Raw genomic sequence first — 16,267 nt, forward strand, 5'->3', positions numbered from 1 at the left:
TCATTACTCTGATGAACTCCCTGATCTAGTACCTCTTTTCAACACCTTTAGATGTTCTTTATCCTAGGTACATTGTTTCTATGTTGAGCTTCTGGTTTATCAAAATGCCTTTTATTCTAATAGCTTCTTTCCTTGAACTGCTGATATCAGAAACTCATTACCATTGTTTTGTTTTCCTCTTTTCTATGATATTCAGTGCTTTATGTTTTCTGTTAATCAACATCTTTTCAACTTATAGGTGACCTCTTTTCCGTCTTTATAGTCCCATACACCATTGTTGCCTCATTCTTTGTTTGGGACAAAATGGTTAAAAATAAAAAAATTTGTAAAAAAAATGTTTATTGACTCAATGTCTTGTTCAACAGGATGAGGGATAAAGTCAATCCTAGTTGAACTTGAAATGAGAATAGAAAGAGACAGAGCTGAGAGACTGTTAATCCAACACTCTACTGCCTTATATAACATTGCAATATAAAAGGGAAAAAACAACTTACCGAGAAATTAAACCAAATTGTGTAAGTTCTTCAAAATACAAGAGGTCATGCATCCATTGCCTGTAATTTTCTCGACAGAAAGCTTGCGATATCACTTCTCGCATTTGTAGTTTATTGGGATCTGGTAGAGGATATTCCTCCAGCAGAAATTCTTCTTTTTCAGATAAAGGAAGAGGACTAGAAAAATAATTAACAAATAATTTTAAATTTAAGATCAAGGTTTAAAATTACATTTTCTCAGTTTTTTCATACAGAATTATTCATTTACAACTGTCAGTTAAAAAAATGTGATTTGAAACTCAGTTATACAAGTTTGCAACATTTTAATATTGGTAATTAAGTTTGATATTTCACAAAGCATCTATTCAGATAAAAGTTAAAAGAAATGGGTAAAGCTAACAGGGAAAGAAAGCCAAATGTCTTAAACTTGCTTAATTATAGACTGACTTCATTATTTTTATTTATTATAATACTAAGCAAGACAAAATTAAAATATTAATTAGAGAAAAATATTCTTCATTTTCAAGGAAATATTTTTTTCCTAGACATAACAGCTTTGAGACAAAAAATATCAAATAGCTAGTTTATATTTCAAGTAAACTCTAGGAAAGTGAGTAAATTAAAACATACTGTGGTTCAAACTTCACCAAATCTATATTGAATTCATTCCATCTGTTTGCATCAAATGACATTAAGTCTTTTGAAAGTTTATCTCCTTCAGGGATAGGAGCAGATTCAACATGCATTTCTTTCGAAAGTAGAGGGTCAGTTCCAAAATCAAAAACAATAATCTGACGAAATGTACCATAGATATTTGTCTTGAAGACCACCTATAACAACAGACAAAAAAAATCACATTGAAATAAAAGCCACAATTTTGAAGTTAAAAAAAACCCCAACAAACTAATACTGAATTAGTTTTCAGCCTCAAAAGAAATCTGTTCCGACTGAACAGTATACTAAGGTTCAATAAACATTAAAGCATCAGCTAGCTTCACTAGATAATACCTTGTGGTGGATATTTAAAACACTATTTAAATTTCACCAATTGAAAACACCATTGCTCTTAAGAAATTTGCAATCTGTGTCCAGTTCCAACTAATATGATCCATAACATATACCTCTCTCCTCCTCACCATTCATACTGTGCCTCTTTCTCTTTGACAACAAGTATTACAAATAGCTGTCCATTTCAAGGCTTACTTACTAAGCTTGCAAATTTATGTCTTATATAAACAAATCAATCTCACTGTCATTCCAATTTGAGCAGATATGGATAAAACCCATTCTCTGCAAGCATAATAATAATAAAAAAATCTGAATAACCACCCAGTCCATTCCACATATAATTAATCCTCTCTTCTCATATAAATTGCTTCTGTTTAGATTACTACCCACCATTAATTTAATCTAGTCTAAACAGATATGAACAATCTATTCCAGTCGGTTCTTATGTAAGAATGGTTGAAATCTAGCAGAGAATTTCTCCAATGTCAAAACAGCATGCCTAGTTGACAGAAAAACTGTGCCTTAGTAAAGAGAAACATAAAATAAGCCACATGAGGATGCAGCTACATTACTTTGGACAATAAATGAAAGAAAAATTATATTGTAAAATTATTTAGGAATTTTAAGACTGAACCAATTGGCAGGAGACCTAAGGGTTGAATAATATCCATAAGCTCAGTCATTTATGCCTGAGAATCCAGCCAGAAAGTGTAATGACAGTTGCTTCTGGTAGGACCCTATGGAGGAAGTGCCTGAAGACACTACCCCCATGACCATCCCAGCAATAATGGGCAGCAAAGATCAATATATGGATAAATTTTTTTTTTTTTATTTCATAATGCAAAACTATTTTAGCAAAATAATTCGAAATTATTTTAGTGAAATTTTGAATTTTTTTAGATTAATTAGCCTCAAGTAAATGAATTCAATAAATTAGGAAAATTATGATGAGGTCAAGCACTTTTAAATAGATAATGAAAGTAAAGGGTTAAATACCTTGATCCTATAGACATTCTCTACAGTACTTGGACTTGGTATGTTCTTTGTTTGATATGCTTCATAATTAACCCATTCTTGGCAAAGATTTTCAATGTTTTGATGTTTTTGGGCTTTACGTGGACCAATAGAAATGCTGGAAATGCGGAAAAATAGCCGACTATTGTCATCCAACAAGATTACTCTGTGAAGACATACCTGAAATAAGACAGAGAAATAAATGAAAACATTACAAAAATAACAAAGATATAATAAGTGACAAGTGGCTATCCAGTAGGAAAGGAAGAAGCTGAGTCAGGGGTATGGTCATAAAAGACATACTTATATGTATGAATGACCAAGATTTTACTTAGCTTGACATGTCTTCCCAAGCACAGTAAATTATCAGAAGTATCGACCCCTTGTAATCTCCTTTGTGAAGCTCAACCTCTGAAGAGCATTTCTCACCACTTCATCCAATTTGCTGGGCCTCATACATGCACACTGACATTGCCCATCCAGCAGAACATTCTGGTTTCACTTCTTTCATCCTTTGCATATCCTCTGTAATCACAGCTCATGTTTCACTGCCATGTAGCACAGCTGTTCATTCACAGGCATCATACAATCTGCCTTTTACTCTGAGGGAGAGGCCCTTTGTTACCAACAAAAGTAGAAGCTCTCTGAACTTTGCCTAGCCCTTTCTTCATATCCTTCATTACTTTATCCACATAAGGCTCTTTTTTAGGGTCACTTAAAATTCTCTCACCGAATTTTCCAAACCCTGGATCTTTCATCTCACATAGAGTTTATAAATCTTATATTCTGCGAATGCAAAATCTTGAAACTATTCAAACCCTATTTATTCTCCTAAAATAACTTATTTCTATAAAGAATCAAGTCAAAGATTAAGTTAAATTATATCATTATATACATTATACAATTACAGGTGAAATAAACATCAGAGATGCTTTGACCCTGCAGAAACTGCAGTAGCTACTCAGAGGTATTGCAGGCTCTTCTTCTAAACCCATCACAATGTTAAAAACCCTTTTGTATCACCCATAGGTATCGCAGGATTGCAAGCATTTTGCTCTTTAGCTTGTATGCTTCATCTGAGTTGGCAGTGAGGACAAAATTAATCCTTGGCTGTAGAAGGGTTCCAGTGTTATTTATTAATGACATAACTCTTTTTGCATGAATATGCAAGGTGTGTTAAAAAAAAAATCTGACTTTATTTTTCCCCCACCAAAACTAATGCCAAGAGGACAAAATCCTTTCGGGTAGGAGGTGACACCACCTTTCTTGTGCATGAGTGAAATTTTTCACACCAGTAGGCCATGTCAGTTCCAACCTATTACACCTAAAGTATGGATGCATAGTGCTAACTCGTAGGGTTTTCATTTTCCCAAAACGCATTAAGTGGAGATACTGCATCAAATTTTCCCCAAACCTTGGTGATACTCAAACTTAAACCAGCCAGAAGATTCAGCAGGCAATTGGTGATGATGCTATGAGCAAAACTCAGATCAAGAAGTAGTACAACCACTTCAAACATGGCCACACTTCAGTGAAGAGTGAGGCATGCTCAGGCAGGCCATCCACAAGCCAAAAGTTGGAGCCAATTGAGAAAATTCAGCGAATAGTCATGGAAGATCATGTAACAACCCAGGAAATTGTTTGTAAAGTGGGAATAAGCACAGGGCTAGAGCATTCCATTGTAGCAGAGGATTTGTGCATGTGGAGAGTGTTGGTGAAATTCATCCCCAAGGTGCTGGTGGAGCAGCAGAAGCAATTCCACATGGAAATCACTCAGAACAAGCTGGACTGTGCAAACCATAACCCAAACTTCATGAAGACAATCATCACTGATGATGAAACATGGGTTTATGGCCTCTGCTCAGTGTTTACTCATCTTGTATGGAAATGAAAATCCAACGAGCGTGCACTATACGTCTACATTCTTGGTGTAACAGCTGGGAACTGATGCAGCCTGTCAGTGCAAAAAATTTCACTCATGCGCAGGAAGGGGGGCGTCACCTCTCACCCAAAGAATTTTGTATACGTAGCCTTAGTTCTGGTGGGAAAAATAGTTGGATACTTTTTGAATGCACCTCATATATTAAACTCACACCCAAGAACTGAATTAAATATGAACTATTTCATAGGCACAGGAGTGGCTGTGTGGTAAGTAACTTGCTTACCAACCACATGGTTCTGGGTTCAGTCCCACTGTGTGGCACCTTGGGCAAGTGTCTCCTACTATAGCCTCAGGCCAACCAAAGCCTTGTGAGTGGATTTGTTAGACGGAAACTGAAAGAAGCCCATCATGTATATGTATATATATGTGTGTTTGTGTTTGTCCCCCCCAACATCGCTTGACAACTGATGCTGGTGTGTTTACATCCCTGTAACTTAGTGGTTCAGCAAAAGAGGCTGATAGAATAAGTACCAGGCTTACAAAGAATAAGTCTTGGGGTCGATTTGCTTGACTGCAGTCAAATGACTGAAACAAGTACAAGAGTATTACTAGCTTACAGCTAAAATAGAAGCAAACTAAAGCAGGCAGAGGAAAATGAAGCTATACTGTTGATACTATGTTGACACCAAGGAAAAGGGCCCATTAGGTTTTCATAAAAATTACATACAGCAGAGAAAGAAAATAAGTACTTCAAATATAGAATATATGACAGTAGTTTCACTACCAAATATATTTTAAAAGATCATTTTTTTTTTTTTTTTTTTTATCTGCTTGCAAGACTGACATTAATCAATCATTTAACAATTTTAATATCATTAGCTCTGATTTAACAATCTGAAAATACACAGTATATACAGGTAAAAAGAATATATAAAAAAATATTTCTTACCTTACTAGTAACAGTAAAAGTCCAAGAATTAGTACACTTCTTATTGGACATATTTACTTTCAAGTCAGAATTTATGTGTAACTTCACATAATCCAAATTGGAAACAAGCTGAAATGATTAAAAAAAAAATTTTTTTTTAATTATGAGAAAGAGACTAAATATTACAAAAACAAAAAGTTTAAATTTGTTATAATGAGCAACAAGTAAAGTGCATTTGAGTTGCTAACAAACATTTGTTATTCTACCTCAATAATAATCAAACTGGTAATATGTTAGGCTCTAATCGAAAAAAGGTAGACTTAATTGTCAGGTTTGATTGCATTTAAATCTGAATGTAATCAATTTCACAAGTTCACAGAAAGATGGAATCAAGAATTTTTCAGGGTGAAAGGCATTAAATTAATTTTCAGAGCCCTTTAATGTAAAAATTTGAGGGTAGTAAAATAAGATTATAGGTTTTTTTTTTTTACTTAATCAAAACTGCTAAAGCTAAAATAAATTGACTGATTCCAGTTTGTAAGGAAATTGTTATTTTTTATATAATTAAACTAAAGAAAACAAGTTGAAGAGAAAGGTGCCGCTAGAGTATATAACTGCAGCAATATTTTAACATAGGATAAAGAATGAAGTCAAATACAGTGCAATACTCAAAGCCTCCACACTTATGATTTTGTGGACCCCATTTAGATTTTGATTAAACATTGAAAGGGGTGTCAGTAGAGCATAACTGATGCAATACTTTAACATAGGATGAAGAATAAAAGTCAATCACCTTTTACTAGATCAATAATCAAAGCCCTCATATTTAACAGACACAGTTTGATTTCGATTAACCCTTTAGTGTTCAGATTATTCTATCAAACATAATGCTTATTGGTTTACATTGTTTTGAATCATGCACTATTGAAATTTCATGGTGTGATTGTTTAATTGTAGGGTAGGTGTGTAAGCTTGGATCTGGTCAGTTTGAACATAAAACAAATGGAATATTTTGGCTGGATATGGCTGGTTTAAATGCTAAAGTGTAGATTGAAAATAAAAGGCCAAATATAATGCAAGACAGGAGATAGTTAAACCTTTATAATTAATTACTGCAATAGACTAACATTTGGATATGAATGGCTCCTTTATAAACTTGGCATTTATTAACGATTTTCCTATAAGGGGTACATACGTTATAAATGATACAATGAACTACTATGATTGCTGCCACCTCTGCACCACAACATAACCAAATACTTCAAATGACAAATTAAAACAAATTATTACCAAAGATTCAGGATTTTCTGAAAGTAACAACTTTTCAGCCAATTTTTCCATGTAAGAAATTCCATGAAGTTGCTTGTCCCGAGCCTTTTGAAGTGACTGTTTCTTAAATTCAAACCTGTCCTTCCACTCTTGTAATTCATCTTCGGAATGAGCTTGAGTACAGTTTTCACTGTAAGAGCACTTACCAGTTTCCAGGAAACTAAAAAACACAGACACAAACAGTTTGATTCAGTAACAATTATTAAATCCTCATCACATACGCTTTTATTTTCTATTTTTTGTAAATAGTATTTTAAAACACAAATTTTTGATGGCGAAACTATCAAAAAGAAACAACATCCAAGATTGACTAAATGAATATCCTATCCTCAAACAAGGGGCTTGATCCAAATTCTTGCAACTGAGACTCTATCAAAGACATCAAAGGGCTAATTGATGGTGTTAAACTGGGTAATCTTTTATCTTTAACCTGTTTCAGTCATTGGACAAAGGGTTTTAGTCAAATGGATTGACATCAGCACTTACTTTTTTTAAGTTTGTTATTTCAGTCTTTTTTGCCAAACCAGTAAGTTGTCAAGTGGTAGGGGGGGGGGCTAAAAAAAGCACAAACACACACATTGGGCTTCCAGTTTCCATCTACAAGATTCACTTAAAACCCAATGGTCAGCCCTGGGCTATAGTAGAAGACAATTGTTCAAGGTGCCATGCAGTGAAACTGAACCTGGAAGCACATGGCTGCAGAATGAACTTCCTAACCACACTGCTATACCTGCACCTAAATGCTAGAAATGTTGACCCTCAAAATACATACCTAGGTATGGATATATAGTACAAGTGGATGATGGATGCAACAGAAGTTATTGGTGGTGGGTTGAAGGTAACTGTAGAGATTATCTTCAGAGAAGTAGAGAAGTAGGGTTAAGAATGTTTGTGAAAGAGATCAAGATACACAGAGATGTTATACTGCAGAGAAATTAATAAATTTGACACTAAGCAGCAATGGTGGCAACAACTCCAGTAAAGGAGCCAGCCACTATGTGGTCACTTGCCCTGCTAGAAATTGCAGCTAAATCTTCAAATCACACTCTACTACTAACTTAAATGATGAATGAACATATTAGATAATGTAGTCCTTCAAGTCTCTTAAATGACAGTACAGCCACAGCTAGATTATTATTCATAGGTAGGTCTTGAGTGCTGCAAGGAGGAAATGAGAATCTATGTTGTGCAGACTAAGACAACATTTGTTTTCTCAAGAAAGTCTTCCTAATGCATTCTGTATGCTGCAAGTTAGTGGAACATCACTGAAACAAGTGGTGAAGTTTAAGTACCTTGGGGGCCATATTCATGATTAATGGAAGGTTGATGGCTGAATAGGATGCCAGAATTGCAGGTGCTGACACAGTAATGTGCCAACTCAAGCATTTGGTCCTCAGTAGAGGCAAAAAAAGAAAAAAGCAAAATAAACTTCCTATTTTCAATTTGGCTTTCCTGTCTATCCTCACCTATGGTCATGAATGTTGGAATTGAAAGAAAGGGTACAATTGTGAGTACACAGCGCCAAAATGGGGTTTCTCTGAAGGATCTTGGGGATAACTTTATTTGACAAAGTGCATAACTTGGAGATTAGGGAGTCTCTCCACTTCAGGTCACTTCTTCTGTGCATAGAATGGTTACAGCTCTGGCACTATGGACATGTCATTAGAATGTCACAAGAAAGAATCACAAGATGGATTTTTCAGGCTGTGTCAACCAGCAGGAGACTTAGGGATAGACCAAGAACAAGATGGCTGGATGACATCTATATTCTCAGTTGGTCAAGCTTGCCAATCCAGCTGGAAAGTCTAACGACAGGTTTTTTCTGATGGAATCCTATGGAGGAGGTGCCTGAAGATTCTTCCTCCAAGATCTTTCCAGGGTTAGTGGGCAGAGAAGACAAATTGATCGATCAGATTGGATGGCCTAATCAGTCAGGTTTGATGATCCTCAACTTCAGTAGGTTTTCTCTAGGATATAATTTGCAAAAGTAAACTGTATGCAGTTCAATCTCTGCTATAACTATACTCAACTTTCATTACCTATACAAAAAGAGAATTTTTTTTTGATTTAACATATCAGGAATGGCTCAATCCTGCTGAAAAACTATGACTGAAACACCTTACTCTTTTTAATTTGGGAACAGCAAGATGAGAAGCATGGAGCAATTATGTTCTTCAATGACAACAGTATATGATATTCTGATAAGATCCTTTAGAGAGAAAGAGAGAGAAAAAAAAGGAGGGTTTCAATATGTAATTTTTTGGTAAAACCTATACAAACAGTTATTTTTGGTGATCACAAGAGTTGCTCATAAAACTGAGAATTACTAGAGGACCACATGTAATGATTTCAAGTACTGACCACACCACTGAACTGAAAATGGGCTTCACCTGTGCCTCATCTGTCCACAGCACATTTTACTTATGTTTTATCATCACTGATTTTAGTCTTTCATTCTTTCCCTGGTGTCAATCATTGAACTGTGATCATGATGGGGAACGGCCTTTAGGGTGTTTTATTTATTTATTTGAGTCATTATAGCGACTCTAGTATTTATGTCAGTCTGGCATTTATTTAAACATTCAATATTTTAATGATTGGTTATGTTATCATTTTGACTTAGCACTGGCTATGATGTATGCCCTTGAATTTTCCCCACACCCAACTATACGAGCTTATACAGCAAACCCAAAAGCACCATTACCATAAAAGCACCACCATGGTCAGCCTCCACTTCTCTTATATCATTCATCCACACTAATATTATATATCCAGTGAAACATGCCTCATTTCTTTCCAGCCTTTTGAAATCTTTTGCATTCAAGTTCCACATCTCATTACCTCAAAACATCTTACTTTGTATACAACTAGCATACAATCTGCTCCTCACAGAGAGAGGAACCCTTTGTTATTAGAAGAACTAACAGCTCCCTCAAATTTTCCACTTCCTTACCCTGACAACTATGCTGTCATATCACCCACCTTTACTGCAAATTAGGTCATCTAGGTAACAGATGCTATCAACTACTTTTAGGAAGCCATTAGAGAATATTGAAGAATATATTTCACTGTGTACTCTTACTGGAACAAAAAAAACAAAAGAAGTACAAGTCAACTTATTTTAAGGAAGAAACAGAAGTGAGTTTCATGTTTTGCACAGTTGCTCTTTGCCAAGAAAAAGCAATGAAGAAAAGAAAAACCTTATGTGGCAGGAATAAAATTGATTGTAGAAGTAGTTAGGGTGACATGATATTTCTCAGCCAGAAATTTTTTTTTTTTTCAGTCAAAGAAGATGATGTACAAGACTTCTACTGTATTTGTGTGACAGCATATCTATGTACAGTGAGGTGTGTATACAAATGGTTCTCAGTACAGAAGTGCATGTACAAAAGGTTCATCAATGTCCATGTATACATCTCATGTAACTTGCAAATTTTTACATTTTATATAGAAAATAATATTTCTTATATTTTTGCTAAAAACCATGGATTCACACAAGTAAGACAAAGGAAAAAAACAAACACATATATACATATATATTTATGTATTTCCTATTGATAGATGGACAAATAAAACCTCATTTCACATCTATACGTTGCGTTTGGGTGTGGTTCAGAACAGATCACCCCTATTTATATGTATTTCAATTACTCATGTAATTAAGGCAGCAAGCAAGCAGAATCATTAGCACATCAGGCAAAATGCACAATGGCCTTTTGTCACTCTTTACATTCCGAGTTCAAATCTCACCAAGGTCAACTTTGCCTTTCATCCTTTTGAGGTCAATAAAATAAGTACCAGTTGAACACTGAAGTCAAGATAATTGACTTGCTCCCACCCCCTGTAATTGCAGGACTTGTACCAAATTTGAAATCAATTACTCATATAATAAACAATTTGGTAAGAAACAGGGCTCTTGAATGGATTATACCTGTATATAAAGACCCCACTGTGCAAATATGTGTGTGTTTTATCAAGTCAAGTGAGATAAGAAATGAGAATATGTTCGATGTGTGTGTGTGTGTGCAGGCTAAATGGGTAGTGTGTATGCATAAATAAAATGGATAATCAAAATGATTAGAATGGAATGGTGCTTTTCAAATAAGAATGAAGAGGCAGTTGTAAAGTGGTTGTGTAGGATGTTTATCAGTCTGTGTGTGAATGGGGGGGGGGTACTTTAAAACCCATCTCCTCCATTTTCTTTTCATCTCTTCAAATCCAGTAATAGTATCATTCCACAATCATATACACTGGTTAAAATATTAAATTACTGGTTTTATACACACCACTATTTTAATCTAAGTGCATATATTAATTGAATTATAGCTAGGCTAGCTTTTGCAAAACAATAAATGGTTTATTTTCTTATTTGCATATTGGAACAAGCATTTCTTTAGCTGAGTTCAGAACATCCACAGTATTCATCAGTGAGAATATCATGGTCTCTCAACACATTGCTCCTGACTGCATCTTCACTTGCATAGCATCACTGTTTATCAGAGGGTGCCAAGAGAAAAGGTTTCCCAAACAACAGCAAATAAAAATAAATAAATAAACCCTGCAGCTAGGTAGAACAATGAGTTTGAAGCCATGGAAAACACTTTGGGATGCTGCCATCTTTGCTGGTGCATATCCTGTATCTTCTGCCAAATCATTACATAAACGATACTCCTAACAAGTCTGTTTTTTAAGAGGCTTAGCTGTAAGCCAATTGAATCAAATTAGTGGTTAGATGGAACTCAGAATCATGGATTCCTTTTCTCTTTCCCCTCATCCAAACCCTTAAACCCTTAAATTACAAAGCTAATTCACAAGACAATTCTTCCTTCTCATCCCAAACATTTGTAAACCTTGATCTATTCATCACTTCCTGCTGGTTTACCTACTGGTAAATAAACCAAAGGAATATTGTTTGAGACACAAATCTCTTGTCCTCTGTTTCTAACCTATCTCTGCTCTCGAAGTACACTCTATAATCCAACTTTGTCTTGAAAATTGGTTTCTGTATATATAGATATAGATTGAAACCTTTCCTCTTATCACATGCATCTGTCATCAGGATATCAACAATGATGACTTGCAATTGATCTGATTTGGACAGCTTCACTGCTATCTATATATATAAAAGGCAGGAAGTGTGTGTATGTGTGTGTGTTTACGTGAATGTAATTTATGCACGTCCACAAATTAGCACGCATGTCTCTCCAATATTAGGATGACATTCGTTATGACCCTAGCTGTATTTTCATCAACTTATTTTTGCCAGAGCCACCAGCAAATAGTAGTAGAAATAAATTTTCAACCAAAACTTTTAACAATTTTCAAATCGGAGAAATCACCATTGCTTGCAAACAGGAGTTAAGTCCCCTCCTAGCGACGAGTAAGTTTTTGTTAAGACTGTTGTTTTTTTTGCCATCAAGGAAAAAGATGTTTTGTTGATAGACGGGCAACACACACACACACATGAACATGTATGCGTACAAAAAACATGTATGTAATAGGTGTACGTACATACGTGTGTGTGTGCTGCCCATATATATATATAAACCAATTTCAATGGATTTCACCCGAATTTGACATTGATGTTACTTAGTTTGGTTTGAAATAAAGAACTTGATTAGCTTAATAATCCTAACTTAATCCTGGGCAAAGCCAGGTTATTCTGCTAGTTATCTATAAATAGTAGAACAACAAGCTAATAAAATCATTAGAGGAGTTGCAATGTGCCCCTTGTGAAAACTGTGGTTCCTTGTTTGCTTACCTGATCTCCTTGAGATCAGGTAACAGAACCATCGTGACCTGACAAGCATCACAGTATTGAGAAGAAGATAACCAACCTTTCAACTTCCCAATACGAAATTGCCTGAGACCACCTCTGGTTCTATGATACAAAAACTTGGCATTTTAAAGTGGATCTTTTTTTAAATTTTAAATTAAAAACCTTGAATCAACATTTTATAAAAGTATCTTTTACTAAGTTAGGTACCAAACACCACAAAGGAAAAAGTGAGTTACTTTACTAAAACCCATCCAAAATATTGATTTCAAATTTTGGCACAAGGCCAGCAATTTCGGGGGAGGAGGTAATTGATTACATCATCTCCAGTACTCAACTGATACTTATTTTATTGACCCTGAAAGGATGAAAGTCAAAGTCGACCTGGGTGGAATTTGAACACAGAGCATGAAGACGGACGAAATGCCACTAAGCATTTCATCCAGCATGCTAATGATTCTGCCAGCTCACTGTCTTATCCATCCAAAATATTGGCTACTTTTGAAATTAATTGAAACACATAAGTAGTACATTACTATATTTCTTTAAAAATAGGACAAAAATGTTAATGACAGCAAAGGTTAATTAATTTTTGATTGTTTTGGGTTTTTTTTTACATAAGGCTTTGTGGAGCTAATTTACCTGGTCATAATATTGTCATTTCAAGTGTAAGGAAAATTCTTATTTTAACAATTAAGTTCTATCACTAAAACAAAACAAGAAGATTGATTGCTGAGAACAGAAAAATGGTGGTGGTGAGAAGATCCAAAAATTAAAGCATTCTTACCGAACACACATGGTATATTCTTCTGCTCGCAAACCTCTAGGAGGTGCTCGATACAACCAGTCACAGCTATCATCAGAGGTAATCCTTTTTTTATGTAGATCTCCTCTACAGTGAATTTCCAGTTCTGCTTGATTTCGGAACACAAGTTCACAAAAACTACATTCCAAGGTAATATTTTCCCCTCCATTGACTTGTTTTCTGTGAACATCACAGAGCCAATGGTTTTCTAAGTCTGATCTCTTTTTAAACTCCAAATCACAAATTTTACACCAATAACCAAATTCTTCAGAAACATTTCTGGAAGACTGAATCGTATCTATAAAAAGGGGGAAAAAAAAAAGCAAATTATAGAACAGTTAATAGTCATGGGTGGGGGGTCAACATAATAATAAAATAAGAAATTATTTTCAGAGGATGCAGAAACATGGCTTACAGAAAAAACAGACCATTTACCTTTATGTGTTGAGGAATTTAAAAAAGTAAAAATATAAACATATTTACGCAATGAATTTACAGAATTGTTTACAATATCAAACAAAATGTTTAACAAGTATTTATTCTGACTCTTTACATTCTGAGTTCAAATCTTACCCAAGCCAACTTTGCCCTTCAGCCTTCCTAGGACAATAAAATAAAATACCAATCCAGATCAAGGTTTTAGCAGGATTGTTAGAGCATTGGATAAAATGATTTGCAGTAGGGAACTCTGTAACCTTTTAGCAATTATACAATTAACATGTGTCAACTTGGCAGTCCCCTACAGCTTTAGATGAAACATTGTGAGGACATGTCAGAGGACTTAAAATATGCAGTTCAATGGGTAAACCCAGATATCAGTATTCAGTTCTCTGAAACAATTTTTAACCAAGCACAGATTGAAACTGAAGATCAAGTTTTGACCATAGGAGGCAAAAATTTACAAGAGTCTGGTTCTCGACTGCCAAAAACAAACTGTCGAATTAGTGATTTAACTTGAAGAACATAATAAGAGAGAGACAAATTATGATATCACAGACTTGGCTGCATTTGTCAATGAACATCAATCTAAACTTCTGCTAGAACGATGCTGTGCATATGATAAAAATTCTTCATGATTTATTATTATTATTATTATTATTCTTTTATATTATGAATTGATTTCCCAACTGAAAAATAAATTCTATCCCAATTGAAGAATAAATTGAATTTAGAATAACAAATTTCTCTACAACATATTTTGCTTTTTTCTTATAACAATATAATTCAATCAATTATTTTACCTTCTGCATGGTTATAGGGACCATGGGAATTTGTAGAAACATTGTTGGTAGAATCCAATAATCGATTTCCATCTCCAGTGGGTAAACATAAGGTTGAAGACTGAGGACTGTGAAAGGAGTCCTTTCTCTCTTCCCCTTCAGGGGAGAGTCTTTTAAGATGGGATTCTAAGTTGGCATTCATGGTGTTGTCATAAACTTCATAATCATCATCAATATCCTGGTAAAAAAATATTTAAAATACATATATAAAGTAGAACATGTTTCTTGTTTTTTTTGCAGAAAGCAGTTATAAAGTGATTGGCATTAGGAAGGGCATCCAGTTATAAAAACTATGCTTAAGCAACTGACATCGAAACATGATGCAGTCTTTCAAGTTGAATCCTGTCAAACCATCTAACCCATGCCAACAAGGAAAACAGATGTCAAAAAATGATAATGATGCAATATCCAATTCTGTATCAATTTATAGCTAAATTTTATCATAAGTAATCAGTAAAAATAGCAATGATGAAATCTATAAAAATCAAAACCATATAAAAAGACAAGTTTGAGCAGAAATATCAATAAATATCAATGCTTACAATTGATGAAATAACCCAAGAAGAGACGAAGTCTTGAACGTACTTCACTCTAATTTACAAGGATATTGGATCACAAAATTATGAATACTAATCTGCAAGAGTCTGCAAGTTAGTAGAAATAATAGAATGCAATCCCAAAACTCTTACATCATTCTATTCAGATTTTGAATCATAACAGGGCTAATTTAGCATTTTATTCCTTCAAGATTGATACAATACGAACAAGCAGCAAGCTAAAATAGATTCAACTGATAAAATTATGCCTTTGAAATATACATAGTGTAAAGAAAAACATTTAATAACTACCTATGATAGTGAAACTAACATTAAGTTAGTTTCACTATCAAACAGGAAATAGGAGTGAGGGAGTGCCTAGATGATGCAATACAATAAAAATAGTTACAAACAGTTGATGAAATAGTTGTAAAATAAAAATGAAATAGAATAAATAATAATAAAGGCAGTGCTCCAGCATGGCCACAGTCAAATGACTGAGACAAGGAAAAGAGTAAAACAGTAAAAGAGATGAAATTCTACAACTCACCTGTTCCTGCAACGCTACAATTACATTCTTGATTCTGTTAAGTTCTACTGAAGCTTTTGTACTCTGGGAAAACAGGAGGAGAAGAAAATTTAGAGAAATAGATGTTTAAATATCATTGTAAAAAGAGTTTCTTTACCATCCATGTATATATATATATATATATATATATATATATATATATATATATACTGATTTTGATTTTTAACATAGAGGAAAACTGCAATTTTGGGGAAGGGTAAAGTCAAGATCAACTCCAGTTCCTCATTAGTATTATATTTTATATTTTAATGATCCCAGAACAACGAAAGGTAAAGTTGAACTTGAAAGGACGTAAAAAAGATTTATTAAAATTCATACACAATTGCAATAAATAAAAAATATCTATTTATATATTTATATAGATGTGTCTATTTATTCTAGCAACATTGTCACAAAAACAAAAACAAGAAGTAACAACTAATGAGAGAAATATTCTGCATGTGTGTGTGTGTACCCATAGTCCTGTGTTTATGCAAGTCAGTACAATTCAAAATGAAATACAGGTAAAATGCAAGCTGTTGTTTAATCTTCATATCTCTATTTCCACTTCCTATATTTCATTTTACAGTGTATTGGTTTTTGAACAATTTTGATTTTAACTCTTCTGGATCATGTTGATTCTACCA

The 16,267-nt window shown here is 34.2% G+C and overlaps 1 protein-coding gene across 2 annotated transcripts in view; it reads right to left on the bottom strand.

The window, feature by feature from the left end:
• Positions 1 to 16,267, bottom strand: part of LOC115212762 (probable helicase with zinc finger domain) — a 114,023-nt gene that overhangs the window by 21,709 nt on the left and 76,047 nt on the right. For both annotated transcript variants that reach the window (XM_029781432.2, XM_036503980.1), the window contains 8 exons: positions 15,603 to 15,665; positions 14,478 to 14,694; positions 13,219 to 13,534; positions 6,617 to 6,815; positions 5,348 to 5,455; positions 2,499 to 2,696; positions 1,125 to 1,324; positions 495 to 671 (listed from right to left, as the gene is read on the bottom strand). In XM_029781432.2, the coding sequence (XP_029637292.1) occupies positions 495 to 671; positions 1,125 to 1,324; positions 2,499 to 2,696; positions 5,348 to 5,455; positions 6,617 to 6,815; positions 13,219 to 13,534; positions 14,478 to 14,694; positions 15,603 to 15,665 (1,478 nt within the window). The remainder of the gene's footprint in view (positions 1 to 494; positions 672 to 1,124; positions 1,325 to 2,498; positions 2,697 to 5,347; positions 5,456 to 6,616; positions 6,816 to 13,218; positions 13,535 to 14,477; positions 14,695 to 15,602; positions 15,666 to 16,267) is intronic.

This window comes from Octopus sinensis, linkage group LG6 (assembly GCF_006345805.1).
Source record: "Octopus sinensis linkage group LG6, ASM634580v1, whole genome shotgun sequence".
NCBI lineage: Eukaryota > Metazoa > Mollusca > Cephalopoda > Octopoda > Octopodidae > Octopus > Octopus sinensis.